The sequence below is a fragment of the Coenobita brevimanus genome, chromosome 73, assembly GCF_032717465.1.
Source record: "Coenobita brevimanus isolate Jiangsu-jjx chromosome 73, ASM3271746v2, whole genome shotgun sequence".
NCBI classification, from domain to species: Eukaryota; Metazoa; Arthropoda; class Malacostraca; order Decapoda; family Coenobitidae; genus Coenobita; species Coenobita brevimanus.
Genome location: NC_137026.1, coordinates 10904267 through 10925887, shown reverse-complemented (window position 1 = coordinate 10925887; position 21621 = coordinate 10904267). Strand labels below are relative to the sequence as shown.

Here is a 21621-nt window from a genome sequence, read left to right as displayed (position 1 = left end):
TTTTTTACCCCTTCATTACAACAAATTTGTATGTAGAATAAAACAGACTGGTGGCTGTAGCAAATAATCAAGTTGAAGGAGTGCAAGGAGACTGATTCCATCCCCTTTATTAAAGACGGTTTCCCAAGTTGAATAAAGGCGTCAGAAGTCAACAGTACATAACAAATCATCGGGCTGAAGGGAATGATCATATTCTCGTAAGCTGTGGAAAATGTCCAGCATCTCTTCCATTGCGATTTATCTCTGCTATTTAATTTGGCTTTTTGTATGGCTGTATGGGAACTTGCTGAGTCATCCTGCTGCTGAGACACACTTCTCTGGGTGGGTGGGCGAGTGAGTAGGTTGGTTGGTGGGCGAGTGAGTGTATAGGGGAAAACAGGTCCACTGGTGAATTAGTCCATGATGACAATAATTCCATGGACATAACAGGTAAGTCAATCCAAGGAGGGGAAAAAGATCTATCAGTGAAATATTTAAGTCCCCCATGGATAGCAAAGTTTTCTGGGGATAAATAATTCACCATGAGGGAGAAATTAATCCATGAGGAGTAGCTACGTCAGGTCCACCAGGAGTAGATAAATCTCTCTCATGAGGGAAAATAACAATGAGGAAAACACTAGTCCCCCATGTGTGGAAGTCCATGGAGCAAGACACAAACCCAACTTGGGAGGAAAACAGATCCATGGTAACAATAGGTGCACGTGAAAATAGGTTCAGTGTGGTATAGGTTCATGAGGGAAATGGGCCTAAGTAGGAAAATAAGACCAGCAGGTGAAAATAGGTTAATGGGAGACAATGCATTCATGTGGGAAATACGTATCTCCCCAACAGAAAACAGGTCCATGGAGGAAAAGGTCTATGGGGAAAATAAGTCCATGGAGGAAATACATCCATGGGGAAACAGGTCCAAAGGAGAAACCAACAGTACATGAAAAAACTGGTCAAAGAGAGAACAGACCCATGACAAAACTGTTGGGTGGAAGTAAACCTCTATGTGGTGCGGCCTGAGACGGGCTTATGTTGCTAGTTTTGTTTATGTCACTTTAACCCTTTAGTGGACAGGACCTTACTTATGTATCATATTCTGAATGTCATCATATGATTGTACTCAGCTGAAACATTTTTTTTTTTTTTTTTAATGGCTGTTATTCTCTTTCAGGTTATCAGTAGTTTATAAATAGCCACATAATTTCAAAAGTAATAAACAAGAAAATATTGATATGCTATATGTCATGTGCTTTAAAGATCATAATCAGAGCAGGTGCCTTCTGTTACTTATTATTATTATTATTATTATTATTATTAGTTATCATTATTGTTATTATTATTATTATTACAATTACTGTTACTACAACTACTATCATCATCATTACCATCATCATTATTTAATACCTATCTATCCCTTTATCTATCTATCTATTGCCAGACGCTTAATCCCGTAAGCGGTGCCCAAAAGCAAATCGCCTCAATGTCGCCCTGTCCCCCGCCATTTCAATGCCCTGCTTCCATCTCACACACCCCTCTCTCATATATGTCTCCACTCCATCCCTCCATCTCATCCTTGGCCTACCCCGTCCTCTCTCCCTCTCCACATCACTCACATACACTCTCCACGTCAGTCTCTGGCTCTCCATCCTCCCAACATGGCCTAACCACCTCAGTGTGTTTCTCCTAACGCTTCCTATCACATCCACATCCACACAACAACGTTTCTTCACCTTCTCATTCGTCAGCCTGTCTCTCCATGTGACTCCACAGGCTCCCCTTAAATAATTCATTTCCACTGCTCTCACTCTTGACTTGCGTCCTTCCAACAACGTCCAAGCTTCACTTCCATACGTTAGGGTTGGTATCACAATACTGTCATGCAGTAACTTTTTCACTTCCATGCTCACTTCCCTGTTTCTTATCACTGCATTCAAAGAACCAGCAACCTTTTTTCTTTTTTGTACCCTATCAAGCATTTCACCCTCTAATCTTCCATCCTTACTCATCACACTACCAAAGTACTTATACGCACTCATATTATCCATTTCCTCCTCGTCCAACCGCACTATACATTCAGTGACTTCATTTCCTTCGAAAACCATAACATTACTCTTCCCTACATTCACCTTTTGATTCCGTTTCTTACACACTATCCCAAACTCATTCACGAAGCCTTCCAGCTCCCCTCTGTCTTCACTTAACAACACAGTATCATCTGCTAACAACAGTACAGGGAGTTTCCACACACGGCACTCTCTCATTAGGGCCACTGCCCTCCTGTAACTCTTTTACATCCCCATCCATACAGATTGAACAACTATGGAGACATGACACATCCCTTTTTTAATCCAACCTTCAGAAAGGAAAATTCACGCAGTTCACTATCCACACGCACTGCAGCCTAGTGCCGTCGTTCATACTCTTCACGGCAGCCAACAGCTTCCCATTTACTCCATATATTCTTAATACTTTCCACAGTCCTTGTCTATCCACCCTGTCATATGCTTTCTCCAAATCCATGAAGGCCGCATACAACTTCTTTCCCCTCTCTAGAAACTTTTCCATTGAAGACCTAAGAATGAATACCTGATCTACACAACCTCTTCCCTTCCTAAAACCTCCGTTCTTCTTCAACTAATTCTTCTGCTATTTCCCTAACCCTGTCAGTAAGACTACCATACACTTTTCCTAGTACAGTAAGAAGACAAATTCCACTATAATTACCACACACTTCTATTTCCCCTTTTCCTTTGTACTGGCGAATAATTATACCTGACTTCCAATCCCCCTGAACTTAATCTTCCTTGCAGGCCAATCTGCACATCTTCCACATTCATTCTACTGCTGTCTCTCCCTCCATGTTTCAGGATTTCACCACACACTCCATCAATTCCTGGGGCTTTCCCCATTTTGATCTGAATTGTGTCACAACTTCCATCCTACTGATTTCTTCCTTTCTTCTCACATTTTTCCATCTCCCAGCCATTCCCAAGCCACATATACTCGCACTACTTTCATTCTCTATGTTTAACAATTCCTCAAAGTGTTCTCTCCATCTGCTCACTTTTCCTCCCTTCTCATTACTAATCTACTATTTTTATCTTTCACTCCCCGAATAACTTCTTTAACACTCTGTTTAACACTCTTTACGTCTTTCCAGAACATTTTCTCACATTCCTTCCACTTTACACTCAAATTCCTTCCAAATTTCTGATCCACACTCTTCTTACTCTCTCTTACTGATCTTTTCAACTCTCCCTTCCTCTCGACATAAAACTCTTCCGTCTCTCAACTTTCTCCACACCCGTTTCTCAGCCACTCACGATATGCTTTCTTCTTTTGCGCCATGCGCCATAGCATGTCCCACCCCTTCATTCCATCATGCTGTTCCCTGCACTCCCTTTCGTCTTCTCTTCACTCCACACAACACCTCACATGCTGCACAGATTTCTTCTGTGAATATCTTGCACACATCTTCCACGTCCTCCATCTGCTCCAGATCATATTACCAAATCGCTCCTCCACTTCTCTCTTGTATTCATATCATTTTATTTATTCATTTATTTTTGGTAACAGTAGAGCACCTACCTTTACACGAACCCCAACCACCATCAGTCACAAAAAGAGACCTATATACTCAGTGGTATTCTACCCCCATGTAGGGGGGGGGGAGGCTATTAGCATTAACTACAACGCAGGTTTAACTCATTCATATTAATGCCAAGACTTCTTTTCCTGTGGCGTAATAAAATTCTTGGGTAATTCTTGGGTAAATATTTTGTAGGACACAGTTACGAGTCCAAATTATAGAGGGGAAAAGAGCATCAGTTTTAATTATCTATCATATTTTCAGGGGATGACTTCCAAAGTGTGAGTTATAGTAAGGCCAATGCTGCAATGATGCAGCAAGGATTGCGGCATCCATTGTTACTGTGAAACACTTCACTGCGATGACGTACCGTCTCTCTCTCTCTCTCTCTCTCTCTCTCTCTCTCTCTCTCTCTCTCTCTCTCTCTCTCGTCCATTATTTCTGTTAAATCTTTCACTAGGATAACGTATCCTCTCTCTCTCTCTCTCTCTCTCTCTCTCATTTATTATTGCTAGCGTCCAATAAATATATATTTAACTCAGCTAAAAGTTTTTAGACTGAAGGATCATAGTCCCATATTCCTGTCGGATAAGGAAGCTCCCTAACACCCCTTCCGAAGTGATTTATTCTGTTTATTACTTCTTATCTTGTGGTATTTAAATGATTCTGCCACCATACTCTGCTTAAACAGAGTACGAAATTATATTAAACGTCAAAACCAAAAATAAATCGCTAAGGAATGGGTGCTAGGGAATCTTTTTGACGAGAATATGGATCTTAGATTAACCCCTTCACTCCTGTACATCTTCCTTCAGCTGACTGTCATCTTATGGTGATGACATTATTAGTATGAAGACCATCTGATCTTTAAACATCCATCAGTGGATTAATTAACTTCCGTGGTAGCTTGGGACGCCCAACATCCACTCACTCGATGTAGTGTTGTCCTCCCTTGATTCTACAGAGAGTGCCAAGTCAGAAGGTTTCCTCTATCCCAGGATATAATTCACTACGTTGGGCGGTAACCATATAATAAAATGACCCCTGGTGGTCTAGTGGGTTAAGTTGTTGCAACCGTATGGGGCCGCAGCGGTACATCTGAGGGTTAATTGGGGTTTACTGTTCATATGATGTCACTCAGAAGCGAATGATTTTTTTTTTTTTAATGATAGGAAGAAGGAACCAAAGGCCGCAAGCCCGCAATAATCGTTCCCTCCAAGAGAAAAACAAAATACATGAGAGCGCCAAATTCAAGATCCGATTATTTTGAGATGCCTGGACACACTGCGTTTGAAAGACTGGAGATCATAGCTAGCAGGAAATACAGACAGACGGAGACAGTTCCAGAGCTGACCTGTTGCATAAATGAAAGACTGGGAGTAACGATTAACTCTTGCATTAGAGAGTTGGAGAGAAAAGGGATGAGAGTTTCCTGCTATAGTCCTTCCAAAATATCAAGATCGTTTGGGCGTTGTCCCTCAAGGGAATTCCCCCACCCGCGACGTTGCCGCATCTGTACCTGAACACAGCTCTCTGTCTCATGTCAAGTTTATTTACAGTATATATATATATATATATATATATATATATATATATATATATATATATATATATATATATATATATATATATATGATCATCATCATCAGCTGTTTGAGTATCCACTGCAGGACCGGCCTATCCCGACCGAAGTCGGGATGATACAGCCAATGTATCTCTACCAAGTGGCTTAGGCTGTCTGGTAGAAATTGTATGTAGGGTGAGAAGTACTTGTAAATGTAATTGTAGTGTTGGAATGGCTTTGGATATGTGTGTGTAGTCTGTGAACCAAGTGCAGTCGGCCGACGAAAGCCGACTGGGTGCAAGCATACTTTACAGTAAGCGACACTTGTTCAACCACAGCACCCCTTGTGTCCACCAATGCAGTACGTGGCCGGGTGAACACTCCCAAAGTTTATTACCATAGTGGGCCGCAAATCCTGGCCCACCCGTGTACGAAATGCACACTGTACCACTGTACCACAGAGGCATATATATATATATATATATATATATATATATATATATATATATATATATATATATATATATATATATACACTCAAATCTCAATTTAAGGAACCTCCATTTAATGGATTTCGGATTTAAGGGACTCCATTTTGTACCTGACAAACGGACAAAACCATTCAAAAATGGTAAGTAATGTCTAGGTCATACACAGTAATATGTTTCTTTATACAGTACCTGTAAAATAATATTCATAATCATATAAATAAGTAAAATAAGTGAAACAATCATTGCATTTCATATTAAGATTGTCTTTATATGTGGTAAAACAATGGACATTTTAAAGTAAGGGACAAGTTGATTCCCAATTTAGTCCCTTAAATCGAGGTTTGAGTCTCTCTCTCTCTCTCTCTCTCTAATTCTCTAAAAGGTATATAGTGTAAGAAAATGTCTATTGTCTTTAATGATAACAATGACTTTTTGTAAATACCCCAACACTTGGCATCGTTGCTTTCCAGCACTGTCACGCTTGTAGGTGAGTCAGTGAGAAAGGGTCAGGTGTCAGTCTGCAGGTTACTTCCTCTCTGACCACCATCAGAGATGGAAGTTCCCACCCCTACCACTCATAAAACCGTATAGACTTTTTATAGAAATAAATCTCCATAAAATGTTGATTTAATATGCAGAGAGAGAGAGAGAGAGAGAGAGAGGTAGTGAGGGTTGTCCCTTGAGCTTTGTCTCCAATCTGATAATCTGGCAACATTGCGGGTAGGGAAAGGACTATAGACGGGTGCTACGCGCCCGTCGTAGAGGTGGAGGAATGCAAGCAGACAGTTCAGAGGAGCAGTGACCATTGAAGTAGCGATAGAAGAGGGATAAATATGAAACAGTGGGACGAAGAGACAGGGGTTGAAGGGAGGCAGTAAGAGGAGGAGAGTTAATGAGATGAAATTCCTTTGACTCCACACTATTGAGAAGAGCTGTATGTGGGGAGCCTCCCCACACATGAGAGTTGTACTCCACACAGGGGCGAATAAAACCCGTGTATGAGTCGACAATTGTGCAGGGGTAAAGAAGGAACGGAGAAGGCTTACACACCTAATCTCTTAGAAGCAGATTTTACAAGAGATGTAATATGATCTTTCCAAGTTAGGTCCCGAGTGAATGAAACCCCAAGCATATTCAAGGATGATGCAGGATTAAGCTGAATATTACTAAACATTAGTAAGTGCACCTGTGGAAGATTTAGTCGGGTTGATAGATGTAAGAACTGAGTCTTTGATGCATTAAAAACAACCAGATTATTTTTACCCCATTCAGAGATACGAGCCAAGTCACCCTCACCTTAAAAGTCGGAACAAAGTAGCCTATCCTTTGTACGCTCCTGATGGGGATGATAGACTGATAAAAAACAACTTCAAATACATTATCTACTATGGTAAAGCCAATGTTGAAATAATGCAGAAATAGATTCAATAGCCGCTGTAACTGCTATACTTTTTTAACTCTAACTTAGCCCAGAGTTTCGTCCCTTTGCAGCTAATTTCACACAGCTCGATAACAGTACAGGATTAAACTACAGCTGTGCTCCCTTTCCATGACACTTCTTCGTGACAAGCATCATATTCTAGTGCTAATACACTGTTACAACTGAGAATTTAAGATGGTGAGATGTCAATTTTAGGCCACTTTAGCGTAAAGCGGTTTAACTCCTTCAATACGATAGCGTCTAATTTGCTTTATTTTTGCTCCTTCACTACGATAGCGTCAAATATGCTTTATTTTGCTCATTCATTTTGCTAGTCTTGTTTGCCTTATTTTTTCTTTCGTTACGATAGCGTCTTATTGCTTAATTTTTGCTCCTTCACTACGACAGTCTCTTTATCTGCTTTATTTTTGCTTCCTCCAGACGATTTAATCCAGCTTATGGGATTTCTTTTCTAAACGGGTGGATTATTTTAGATAATATTAATCCCTTCACCACTACAGTGCCATTTTAATACAATCGTCTGTTGGTAACCTCAGTAAGACTAAAAACACGTCACAGCCCTATGTTACGTAAAATGTATTATCCCTATGCAAGAGTTAACCGCTACTCCAAATGCTTCATGCTTACAACAGGCCAACTCTGGAACTGTTTTCCTCTGTCTGTATTTCCTACTGCCTATGACCTCTAGTCTTTAAAAGCAATGTGTCCAGGCATCTCGAAATGAAGGATCATGACTTTGGCTTTTTTCTTTCTCTGACGGGAATAGTCTTGTGGGCTTCTAGTCTTTGGTTCCATTTTCCTTGTATTGACACACACACAAAAAAAAAAAAAAAAAAAAAAAAAAAATCCTCAGAGTTGAATAAAACCGTCTGCAGGTAGGAACAGTAGTATCAGTAGTAGCTCATCTGAACGTGAACCCCATGGACTGCAGGCCAAATCTGCTCTTTCGCAGTCCACCATCTTTTCGCCGGGGAGAGAGAGAAGGAACTAAGAGACTTCTGTATAACCGGGCAGCTCCACCGCCTGGCAATATTGTTGCCACCACTTAAAGGCGTTCCTCTCCAGCACTGACAGGAAGAGCAAACACTAGAATACATCACCGTACTGAAATGAAGGTAGTTACATCGGAAGAGGCTTTTCCTTGAAGCAACCTTTTCAGTTTACCAGTGGATGTAAAATACCAGTATAATTGCATTTTTCTACCACGACCTGCGTATAAGGAATGGGAAAAAATGCTACTGATGGAATGGATTTTTTTTTTTTTTTCTTCGTCAACACTCCCAGGCTTCAATGACTCCATCCCTGGTGAAAAAACTGTCTAACTTTGGCAAAAATATGATGCTTGAAATATGCCGATCATGGAAGACTGTGAACAGAAGACCGATATATATATATATATATATATATATATATATATATATATATATATATATATATATATATATATATATATATATATATATATATATATATATATATATATATATATATATATATATATATATATATATATATATATATATATATATATATATATATATATATATATATATATATATATATATATATATATATGTACACCGTTTGTGGCGCTATTAAATAATCCCTTTTCATACGAAGTGTGTGTGTGTGTGTGTGTGTGTGTGTGTGTGTGTGTGTGTGCGTGTGTGTGTTTTAGGGTACTCTTCTTACCTATAGTCGACTGTATTCTTCCCTGGAGAGACTTTAATCTCGAGGTGTTAGATATAGCCGTAATTAACCCTTTCAGAACGAGACACGTTTTAAATGTTCTATGTAATAATCTAGAGACAGCATCAGTAACCTATAAAAAAGTCACCGTAAAAAATGTGTTAAGCACAGTTTTTGTCCCGATAGATGATCATTGTTTTCGTTGTTAAATAATGACAGTTTTAGTTGTCATTATTTCGCTGTTACATGAATGTTACCGTATTTTGCTGTTATAATCGTGCACTTTTGGTTATATCAAAGATCTTTTTTTATTGTTATGTTCTCACTTTTCCTTATGACTGCAATTTTTTAGATCATAGTTTTTTTCTTTTTTTGTCACAGTATTACCTAATGTTATGTTAAAGCGATCATTTCTTGCTGCTATAATCTCCGTTTTATCATAATTACAGGCTTTGTTACAATCAAAGTTACCGTAAAAATAATCACCTACTGTTCTACTTAAATGAAGGACACCGTGTTTTTTAGATCTATGTATTTATTTTTGCTGTATCACTAAGCCAAGGACGCTCGGTATGAGTGTAAACATTATAAAACATGCCCGACACAATCCTCATTTATTGGCAGGCATACTCTATCACCATGGCGGTAAGTAAATGAGCTGCAAATGACACGAGTCTGATGAATATACATGCAATTTTATTCCCCTCTGAATTGTTGGAAATGTCGTGTTCCTATACCCACCTCACAGCCGACTCATACACTCGAAACACACACACACACACACACACACACACACACACACACACACACACACACACACACACACACACACAGTTTTGAGAAGAAGCTCTCATACTGAAGGAGGTAATGAAGGCTGTATCTAACCCCAACAGTTCAATGGCCGTCCTTATGATATAAGAATGAAACAGACATCCTCGATGCGAAAGGGTTAAGACCTGTCATTCAATGTTCAGATGGCATTAGGAAGCCTGGTTAGAATACGCTGTGGACATCTGGGTATGACACTTTTGCATGTGCAAACTGGTGGCAGGTGGTGACGACCATCATCTACTCACTTGATGGTGCTACCTGCCTTTTACTTGATGGTGCTACCTGCCTTTTACATCCTCTACCTCATTCTATCTCTGTGTCTGTCCTCCTCTCTTCCTACTTCTCCCTTTCATTCCGGTCACTTTTTATTACTCTTCTTTCCACTTCTGGCGGCTTTAGACTGAGTGATAAGCTTAATGGTTTCCTGCAAACCAGAAAACTAATTACAACGATGGGTGATCACCAAACAACCATTTAACCAAAGTACGGGGTGAAGTGGAGCCTACTATTGTGTCCTTGTTGACTTCGTGGAGAGACGCAAATGTGGCGTCCACCCATTAACTAAAGCTCCACACTTTCCCCCGCGCCTAGCTGTAACGAGGCTTTGTTGACCGCAAGAAAATATCGGTTAACTGCATGGGATGGTGTTGCAGGGGGGGTTGCTTGTCTGCGATTGATGGGTCTGCTCGGCGACATACTGGGGTTGATCACCACCATCATCCCCACCACCACCACCACCAACAACAACAACAACCTGTGCAATCTATAAAAATCTTTGGACTTCCAAAAACAGGTCGTTCAATGCACCAAGCTTTTGCTAAGGGTAGGCATGGAGGGACAGCACACACTACAGGGCTCGTTATCTCGTCGGTTAACGAAGCTCCCTTGCACTTTTTTTTTTTCTAGCGAACTATTCTTTGGATATGGATAGTTGGTGTCCTTCAGTACGTTATTTATGCTGCGAATGGCGATGTCGGAAAGATTTGTGGAACACAAGACGGCAGTAAGGTGTAAAAAGCAAAATAAATCGCTTAGAATAGGATGTCAGGAAGCTTCCTCAACCCACGATAATACAAGCCTATGCCTTTGACGGAACAGTGCACTGACCCAATCATTCCTATAGTTCTTTTACGCTAATTAGGCACATATATTCGACCTTTCTGCGGCTTACTTCACCTAGCTGTGTGAGAGAAAAAGACAATATTAAGGTTCTACAGTCTACATTCTTTCCATAGCACTTCTATGTGATTAACACCGTATTCTAGCGTTAGTTTATGGTTAAAACTCAGCAGTGAGGATAGAGAGATGGTAATTTTAGTCCAAATTAGAGTTAAAACAGTGTAGCGGTCCTCCTTAGTGTAGTGACATTGCAGGGACGAAGGAGAAATAACATGGAAAAAAAATCATTACGGTAAACAAAAGCTTCATGTTTTTTTTGTTTTTTCTTTTTAAATCCCGTTACGAGGTTCTGTTCTGGATTATACAGATTCGCCTTGAAGTAGTGGGAATAAATTAGAGTGTGTGTCATCCTAGTTAAGGGTTTAAAGGCCAAGTCAAATACAGTACTGTTCTGGAAGAGCTATAGTGCAAGCAAGAGGAAAAATTTATTGGTATGTGCAAAAGTCAGGAGAACGTCACTTAAACACCAGAATGGACCCAATGTGTTTTCCTTTATGCAAAAGTAAATTACGGTAAGTTCCACGACATAAATTGGATTTGTTTTTTAAGGAAAAACTAACAACATGGGGCATTGCCGCACTGTTCTAATCCTGTCCTTACTGTGAGAAAAGTCATGGTTGCAGCAAAGAATTCAACGTTGATTTACTTGTGAATTTCAGCTCTGATTCCGCATTCTGTTTTCTTTTCCATTGAAGAGGATTTCTAACTCCCCATCCTTATCAGTTTGCTACTGTATCTGCCCAGTTTACCGCAGAACCCGGTGTGTGTGTGTGGGGGGGGGGTAATTTTTATCTTCTAAGATCTCTTAAACTGTGATAAATTCTACAAAACTCCTAAGCCGAATAGAACTGTCTGGCGGTGTGTGTGTGTGTGTGTGTGTGTGTGTGTGTGTGTGTGTGTGTGTGTGTACAACAAGAGGCTATAAGGCAGTCATCATAGAGAAGGTTATATTATGGTTTGACTTGTGGTCTGAGCACGACATTTGAATACCCCTCTGCTAGAGAGAGTTGTGTGCTAAAAATACGAGTTCACCCTACTGTTAATCTAATTTTCATTGATGAGATAGATACGACATATAAATCAGCATCTCGAAAGCTGAAGGTCATGAAGGTAGCTGCTAATATTCACGCCAGTGGACAACAGCTAGAACTTACAGTCGTACTTACAGAGACGCTTATCAAAGTATAGTATTAACTTCATAAAATGGATCAAGTTAATCTAGGAATAATATATGCTTTTTAATACTCATGTTGATCATATACTCGTATGTGATTAAGAATATCAAGAATTTGGGGTGTTAATGAGTCTTCTAATCCAACTATGTATAGGTTGTGACGCGTTACCTGTGAGTTCTCGTGGGCTAAACCGTCTGGCGTTATTCAGAATAATATTTCCAGTGGTGGTTCTTGCAGTGAAAGGTGTAAAAACCTTAATTATTCACAATTCAGAATTGTGGAGCCTTCACCATCTTACATTTTGATATAATTCGTTAATACAATGTTACAACAAGGTTTTAAAAAGTCCACTTCTCAATACTCTCAAGATCCTAGTAATTAACACCGGTACTAACATTCTATCAACTGACCCATGACAAGAATAAGTCATCAGGACTCACGATATACAGTAGCTTAGAAGAAACTCAAGTGAAATATGCTCAAGATTTCCAAGCCTTTTACAGTATATGGGGCTAACTTACCTTAAATCAGGAGTAATTCTGACGAATGACCTGTTACTCACTGAATCATGGCTCAGGATTTACCGATTTCCATGAGTAAAACTGACCCACCACACGCCAACTCACCGATGGGTCCGTTCTCCTGCACCAGACCAAACATGGTTGTGTTGGGGAAGACGGGTGGGTTGTCGTTGACGTCCTTCACTCTGATGGTGACCTCCGTCTCGGCCACGTGTACCAGCGACCCACCAAGGCCATGCAGGCCCCGACCCGCCCCGGCCTGACGTCCACCCTCGGGCTCAGTCACATTACCGCCACACATGTCATGCTGTTCATCCTCCACCCACTCCCTGAAGCTCCTCGCTTCCTCATCATCCTGGTCTGCTGATACCCATCTCATAAAGTTTCTCGCTTCGTCCCCATCCTGGTTCTCCTCCACCCACTCCCTAAAGCTCTTCTCTCCTTCCCCTGACCTCCTGGCCCTTCGGCCCCTCGGGTAAGCCGCAACACCATAATCCAGGTGGGTGGCCTCTTTGTCCACACTTGCTATGCCCTGGCCACGGAGGACTCTATCTGGGCTCTTAGTCGCGAGCTTACTGTGCTGATTTTCACTTTCAGTATATGTTTCATATCTTGTTAATAACAAATGCTTCATTTTAGTCCAGCCATATCTCTTCCTAATGCCATACACACCAAATGATTTTCTTCCACTGTTTGCCCTGAACACAAACTCACGTGCTGTCCTCTGTCGTCCAGTGTTATGGTTTGTAGTGCTGGCATTTGTGGCCTTGGCCTTGTTAGCCAGGTAGCGTTGCATGGCCTGGCGGCTCCATAGCGCCTGCCCGTCTCTCACCTGCACCCGCACCTTCCACACAGCCTTACCTCGAGGCGGGTCGCGATCCAGTGCCTGCAGGGAAGAGCAGAGGACACATCCTGAAATAAGTACTATATGTTTCATCATGACTGAAGTGGAAAGAGAAAGAAAATAGTGAGCTATGGATAGGACTAAACACAGTAAAAATAAAAGGGCAAGGCTAACTACATAAACAATCTAATATAAAAAATCTTATCAGTGTGTAATGGAGGCTGTGCTCGCATTTTCGGGATTGCCAGAAATGATATGGAAAGCACTAATGAAAGAGATGTGGCAATCTTGAAGAAGCTTGGGATGGGGATGCTTCCTTATGCAGACGAAATCTGATGACATATTAAAATACTGGGGAGAGACTGTAGTCGCCTGGTTGCAGTTTTTAAAATTTCATGGGAACAAGAAATGATGTTTTATAACAGAAAGGAAGATAAAATTGTATCGTTATATAATAGGAAGGAGAGGATAGAAGAAAGTATGTAAATTACAGTGGTAGTAATCTGTTCAGTGCAGTGAGAGAAAGTGTGTGAGAGAATGGTGACTGATGAGGACACTGTTGCAGAGACTAGCTAAGAGGAGAACGGGATGAGGTTGGTAGTAGGTGAGGGTGTGTGGACCTAATATTTTTTCGTTTTAGGAATGAGTTAGGTTATATAAGCATTAAACAGGAAGCTACATGTAACATCCATGACTCTATTAAAGGCTCATAACAGGATAAAAAGACATGCATGCTTTGTGAAAAGGAAAAAGAATATATGATGAAGTAGCAGACTGCCGAATGCCACAAATAATGCACACAATGGAGCAAAGGCAATAATAAATGAAAATGGATAGTTTACTGAAAAATGCGATCTAAGTTTAGGTCTGAACTGGAGGTGTGTGATTTCTCCTTGTAGTTGGATTTGTGTATTGATGAAGTAATATGGAAAGTAAGGGAGAGAGGAGGAGGTGATGTACCTCGAATCTTAAAAAGGAGAAGAAGGATTTAATACCATATTACATGTAGGAGGTGCTGGAAATGAGGAATGAATGTTGAAGACCTTGCTTTGTAAAAACAGAAGCTTGCAAAGGCAAAGAAATGTCAAAATGAATGCGAGAAAAAGCAGCCACTATGTCATTTATGACAAAGGCACTGATAACTAGAGATATTCTGTAAACTGAACGGTTCATTGATAAGTGTGTGGTGGAGACTGAAAACCCTGGAAGTCTATTAAGAAAAGGAAGTCTGATAGAGTGACCAGGCAATTAAAGCAATCCCTCTTTAACAGTATGTTGGTGACAGTGCTGACTAGGGAATGTGAAAAGTGAACAGTGATCTGACAAGAGCTTTAACTGAGAACAGTAAAATAGCTTTCTTAACCTAAAGAGAGCATGTGGTGGCACGTAAACACACAGATGGACAAAACAACCAATATACAGAGAGAAGTAACAGATTTAGGTAGGAAAAAGTACTGTGAGTGCCTCAACATATGGAACGGATGAAGAATGCATAGTTCACAAAGAAAAGTGTATGAACGCAATACTGATGGAAGAATGAAGAGAGATAAACTAAGTACCAAATGAAAAGATGCAGTGGAAGACTGTTTAAAGGAAGACAGGCAGAGAAGTAAGAGATAACTGAAGACAGTAGTTTAGAGGCTTTATGGACTCTGGTACCTGACATCTTACCCTTAAATATTCTATTTCAACATACCCTTAGCTGGATTAGTTCGCCTGTGAGTGAGTTGATGGTAAAGAATGCATCGCCAGGGGCATACCCGTCCACACCGTCACCTCGCACCGTGTACAGCAGCCCGTGGTGGTCCATGAAGTCCTGGTCCTCTGCCACCACCTGAGGACAGACAGGCGGGGCACTTCACACCAAGAATCAAAGCAGGTTATTTACGTATCTGGAAATCCAAAGAAAGCTATTCAAGGCTTTACACAGCATTCCTGAAGATAATGATGGCTTCACACTGAATTCTCGGAATTCTGGGGAAGTTATTCTCAGTGAGAAAGAGATATCAATCAGAACCAAGCATGGATCTGAAGTGTTTATCTTATCAGAGACATGAAGATTCGTAGATGCAAAGATCAAAGGACTCAAAGAGGTTCTTCACTGTGAGAGGCAATGGTAACAAAACTACAAAGTGAAATTAGTTGGACTGATTCATTCCTTTTACACACTGGACACGTTTGTCATTAGGAGAAACTAAGGACACTGACAAAACAGAAATTGTGACATAAACATTATATACGAAATGAGACTTTCAGACAAATATGTGATACTGATATAATACAGCTGATGGCTTTGACTAAAAATACCTGACGACATTAACAAAAATTATTCCTGGTATCATATACAAAATACATAAAAAAAAAAAAAAATGATGACTTATAAAAACTCCCAGCGTATCTAACAATGATGACACTGATACAAACACCCGCATAACTACCGTACACGCCAGGGTGAGCTGGCAAAATTAACCTCTTTACATGGGCAAACACACAAACGCAAGTGGATAAGTTATTAGGTGAATGAAGAGCTGGCAGTGACGGGGATCAGTGAGACGACTGGGGAACCTGACCGTGCGAAGCCCTGATAAGACCCCAAGCGGCAGTAATTACAAGGTGAATTTTAGAGTCAGCCCCATTATCGGTGGACCAATGCTCTTCAAAGGGCTTTTTCTTACTTTTAAGTTCCTGGACGCTACCTTTGAAGTGATTGTTAGCCACACGTAGCTTCAGGAACGTTTCTTTTTCGCTCCAAGTTTCGGAGTTCCACGGAGAAGGTCTAGAACAAGATACCAAAATATTCCGTCAGACAGACTGGGTCAAAGGTGAGGAATTACTGAGATGCATAGTGGACTTGAATGTGAGACTGAAAAGGAGTGCATGAGGTTGCGTATGTGTGTGTGTGTGTGTGTGTGTGTGTGTGTGTGTGTGTGTGTGTGTGTGTGTGTGTGTGTGTGTGTGTGTGTGTGTTATATGCGAGGAAGAAGGAACCAAAGGCCATGCGCCCGCAGTAACAGTTCCCTCCAAGAGAAAAACAAAACACAACAGAGAGCCAAATTCAAGATCCGATCATTTTGAGATGCCTGGACACACTGCGTTTGAAAGACTGGAGATCATAGGCAGCAGGAAATACAGATAGAGGGAGACAGTTCCAGAGCTGACCTGTTGCATAAATGAAAGACTGGGAGTAACGGTTAACTCTTGCATTAGAGAGTTGGACAGAAAAGGGATGAGAGTTTGCTGCCAGACGGGTGCTACGCGCCCGTCGTAGAGGTGGAGGAATGCAAGCAGACAGTTCAGAGGAGCAGTGACCATTAAAGTAGCGATAGAAAAGAGATAAAGATGCAACAGTGCGGCGAGGAGACAGAGGTTGAAAAGAGTCAGTAAGAGGAGGAGAGTTAATGAGACGAAAAGCCTTTGACTCCACCCTATTGAGAAGAGCTTTATGTGGGGAGCCTCCCCACACATGAGAGTTGTACTCCACACAGGGGCGGATAAAACCCCTGTATAGAGTCAACAATTGTGCAGGGGTAAAGAAAGAGTGGAGTCGGCTTAGCACACCCAATCTCTTGGAAGCAGATTTTACAAGAGATGTAATATGATCTTTCCAAGATAAGTCCCGAGTAAATGAAACCCCAAGCATGTTCAAGGATGATGCAGGATTAAGCTGAATATTATTAAACATTAGTGGGTATACCTGTGGAAGATTTTGTCGGGTTGATAGGTGTAGGAACTGAGTCTTAGATGCATTAAAAACAACCATATTATTTTTACCCCAGTCAGAGATACGAGCCAAGTCAGAAATTAGGTGTGCCATAGCCTCATCCCTTGTTTGATGAAGTAACTGTTGAGATGGGCGTTGCGGGAACCGAATGGAAAGGTGAAAGGTGGAGTCATCAGCGTATGAGTGGATAGGGTTAGATGTACAGCTTAGAAGATCATTGATGAATAAAAGGAAGAGAGTTGGTGATAGGACAGAGCCCTGAGGAACACCACTGTTGATAGATCTAGGAGAAGAACGATGGCCGTCTACAACAGCGGCTATAGAACGACCAGAAAGGAAGCTAGCGATGAAGGCACAGATAGAAGGATAGAAACCGTAGGAGGGCAGTTTGGAAATTAAAGATTTATGCCAGACTCGATCGAAAGCCTTTGAGATGTCAAGAGCAATGGCAAAGCTTTCGCCAAAGTCCCGAAAGGAGGATGACCAGGAGTCTGAAAGGTAGGTGAGAAGATCGCCAGTGGAGCGTCCCTGTCGGAATCCGTACTGACGATCGGAAAGAAGGTTGTGATAGGAAAGATGCCTTAAAATTTTTCTATTAAGAATTGACTCGAAAACTTTTGAAATACAGGACGTTAAAGCAATTGGACGATAGTTGGAGGGTTGGGAGTGGTCACCCTTCTTTGGGACTGGCTGAATGAGAGCAAACTTCCAGCAAGAAGGAAAGGTATAAGTTGACAGGCAAAGGCGAAAGAGTTTGCCTAGGCAGGGTGTAAGCACAGAAGCACAGTTCTTAAGAAAAACAGGAGGGACCCCATCAGGCCCATATGCCTTGTTAGTACTGAGGCCAGTGATGGCAGAAAATACATCAACTGAAGAAATTTTAATGTCAGCCATGAGGAAGTCAGAGGGGGGAAGAGATGGAGGAACAGCACTGGAATCGTCTAAGGTGGAATTGGAGGAGAAAGTCTGTGCGAAGAGATCTGCTTTATCAGTAGAAGAAATAGCTACAGAACCATCAGAGTAGAAAAGAGGAGGGAAGGATGATGAGGTAAAGTTGTTAGAAAGATTTTTGGCAAGGTGCCAGAAGGAGCGGGAAGAATTCGAGTTGGAGAGTTGAGAGCATTTAGTATGGATGAAATTATTTTTAGTAGAGCGAAGAACAGACTTAGCACGATTCCTGGCAGAAACGTAAAGATGATGTGATTCAGGGGTGGGTTGGCTCCGGTACCTTTTGTAGGCCCTCTCCTTGTTGCGGACAGCATTAGAACAAGCGTGATTAAACCAAGGCTTTCTTGCGTTAGTCAAAGGATATGAGAAAGGAATGTATGCTTCCATGCCCGAGAGAATAACATCCGTAATGCGCAAGGCACACTCAGATGGCTCCCGGCCATGGGAGCAATAATCATTCCAGGGAAAATCAAAGAAGTGCTGCCTGAGGGCCTCCCAGTCTGCGGCTCCAAAATGCCATAGACGACGGTTCCCTGGAGGGTCCACAGGCCGTACCGGAGTGATAGGACAGGTTAAGGTAATAAGGTTGTGATCGGAGGAGCCCAACGGAGAAAAAAGATTAACAGAGTAAGCAGAAGGATTAGTTGTGAGGAAGAGGTCAAGTATGTTGGAGCTCTCTCCAAGGCGATCAGGGATACGGGTAGGGTGCTGTACAAGCTGCTCTAGGTCATTAAGGATAGAAAAGATGTAGGCTTGTTCACCAGGTGGATCCGTGAAAGGAGAGGAGAGCCAAAGGTGGTGGTGAACATTGAAATCTCCTAGAATGGAGATTTCAGAGAAAGGAGAAATGGATAGAACGTGTTCCATCGTAGAAGTAAGATAGTCGAAGAATTTTTGATAGTCAGTAGAATTAGGGGATAAGTAAACAGCACAGATATATTTAGTCAGAGAATGACAGGAAAGCCGAAGCCAGAGTGTAGAGAATTCAGAAGAATCGAGTTCAGGAACACGAGAGCAAGATAAGTCGTTGCGTATATATACACAACAGCCACCTTTGGCTTTGAAATGAGTATAGAGAAAGTAGGAGGATACAGAAAAGGGTTTGCTGTCAGTTGTCTCAGACAGCTGAGTCTCAGTTAGAAAAAGAAGGTGAGGTTTAGAGGAGGAGAGGTGGTGCTCAACAGAGCGAAAGTTAGAGGAAAGGCCGCGAATGTTGCAGAAATGAAGAAGAAGAGAGTCAGACAGTGGTTCCAGGCACCTCGAGTCATCACCGGGAGAGGGGCGGATGGTGGGGGCATTTATGGTCCTCCCCCCTGGGGACTCCGAGGCTTGGTAAAGAGACGCCATTTTGAGTTAAATTTTGAATAGGAAGTGTAGTGTGTACTGTGCATGTAGTTTGATGAAGATAGTTAGAGAAATTTGTACTGGAGAGCATGCTGGCCTACTCTCTGTGTAACTGGGTCACTGAAAAAGTTCAGCAAAGGGGGACGGTCAGGAACTAGTCCTGAGGGCTGATGAAACGGGAGCTCCAGCACTCCCTGTCATCAGCTTTCCATCCACCTCGGGAGTACTGCCCTGCTCGACTGGTACTACAGTCTACTCCTGTGTGTGTGTGTGTGTGTGTGTGTGTGTGTGTGTGTGTGTGTGTGTGTGTGTGTGTGTGTGTGTGTGTGTGTGTGTGTGTGTGTGTGTGTGTGTGTGTGTGTGTGTGTGTGTCTGTGTGTGTGTGTGTGTGTCTGTGTGTGTGTGTGTGTGTGTGTGTGTGTGTGTGTGTGTGACAGACAGACAGGCAGACAGACAGACTATAGCTTCACACACAAAATTCAGTATAAAGCATCACAGGTAAGAACGATGTTTTTAAGGTGTGGGGAGGTGTACTGGGCAAGGGAGTGGAAATAATCGGCTCTGGATGGCTTGTGGGGACCTGCGTAAAATCGTCCAGCTATAAATAGAAGTCCGAGGCAAAAAAATCAACAGTAACATAATCTCCCTCATAAATAACAGCCGAGTCCCTGTACAATATTCATAAATCGCCGAATCAACAGAAGGAAAAAAAAATCGCGGAATCATGAAAATAAATCCGTAAAAAAAATACTAGTGTTCCTGTACAATATTCACAAATCGCAGAATCAAGAGAGAGGAAAAAGAAACTCATTGAATCAGGAAAACAAAATCGTAAAAATAATACTAGTCTTCCTGTACAATATTCACAAATCGCCGAATCAAGAGGGAAAAATACTCACGGCATCAGGAAAATAAATTCGTATACCAAAATCCCCGGCACATTAGCATGGAAATCATGAAAGGCGCCCGCGGACTAAAAATGTGGAATGAAAGAGTCGGCGGCGGCGGCGGTAAGAGGATTTGCGACAGTCAGGTATTCCGACCGAGGGACCGAATTTACAAACTCTACCTTAACCTGTCCTTCTTACACTTTCCTATGCTTAACCTGTCGTTCCTGAACTCTCCTACGCTTAACCTGTCCTTCCTAAACTCTCCTACTCTTAACCTGTCCTTCCTAAGCATTCTTACACTTAACCTGTCCTTCCTGAACTCTCCTAAGCTTAATCTGTCTCTCCTAAACTCTCCTACGCTTAACTTGTCCTTCTTAAACTCTCCTACGCTTAACCTGTCCTTCATAAACTCTCCTACCCTTAACCTGTCCTTCATAATTGTCCTTCGTAAACTCTATGTTTAACCTTTCATAAACATTTTTACGCTTAACCTGTCCTTCCTAAACTCTCCTCAGCTTAATCTGTCCTTCCTAAACTTTTCTACGCTTAATCTGTGCTTAAGACTGTTTGTATATATTATGCTTAACTTCACTCATTCACCCACCATACACTTCACAGCCAAACCACATTGAATATTAAATGGGCACTATACCAAAAACAAAATGATGTGATAATCCTTAAGTTTTATGAAGACTTGTATATCGTAGGAAATGATTAAGATTCATTCTCATACGGCCACCATAAATTCACAGACAAATTAGACTGAAAACTGAGCCAAAATACGAAGAACTAACTGATCTGATAAAAGTTAAATGTTGTAAAGACTTGTATACCTTATGACAAGGTTAGGATCTTTCATATATACGATTCAGAGTTCCTTCAAAAAACCAAAAGTCAGACGTGGCCAAGTGAGCGAGTACCAGGTGGGTTCGTGGTTGACCTTCACTCCGTTCACTTTAACTTGGCCTCAGATTGCCTGATCTCCATCTTTAATGCTGAACTGTATCAAGGGCGTAACACTGGAATATGATGTTAGTAACGACGAAGTGCTGTAGGAATGATGTAGGGACGCAGCGCAGTCTTATTCTGTCAATGAAATGGTGCTAGTAACAAAGAAGTGCTGTGGAATGGATGTAGGGACGTTGCATTGCAAGTGCTCTGGAAAGGATGAGGAGCCATATACTTAATCTACCACTGAACTACGAGAAATAGGTTGCAAATACACGAAAGCCTCCGCCAAGTTAAAGTAAACGAGCTGTAGAACTGAGTGGTATAGTTCGAGGTCTGAAAGAATGTTGACACAAGAATACGGTGCTATCAACGAAGAAGTGCTGTGGAAGGGATGTGGAGAACTGAGTGGGTTAGTTTGAGGTTTGGAGGGCCAGTTAACTCCTGTCAGACAGCAT

The 21621-nt window shown here is 41.5% G+C and overlaps 1 protein-coding gene across 1 annotated transcript in view; it reads right to left on the bottom strand.

Moving 5' to 3' along the window:
* LOC145407475 (putative neural-cadherin 2) overlaps positions 1-21621 on the bottom strand; it is a 152452-nt gene that overhangs the window by 65262 nt on the left and 65569 nt on the right. Inside the window, exons 5-6 of the mRNA XM_080278404.1 lie at positions 15009-15146; positions 12574-13354 (exon numbers count right to left, since the gene is read on the bottom strand). Of these exons, the coding sequence (XP_080134530.1) occupies positions 12574-13354; positions 15009-15146 (919 nt within the window). The remainder of the gene's footprint in view (positions 1-12573; positions 13355-15008; positions 15147-21621) is intronic.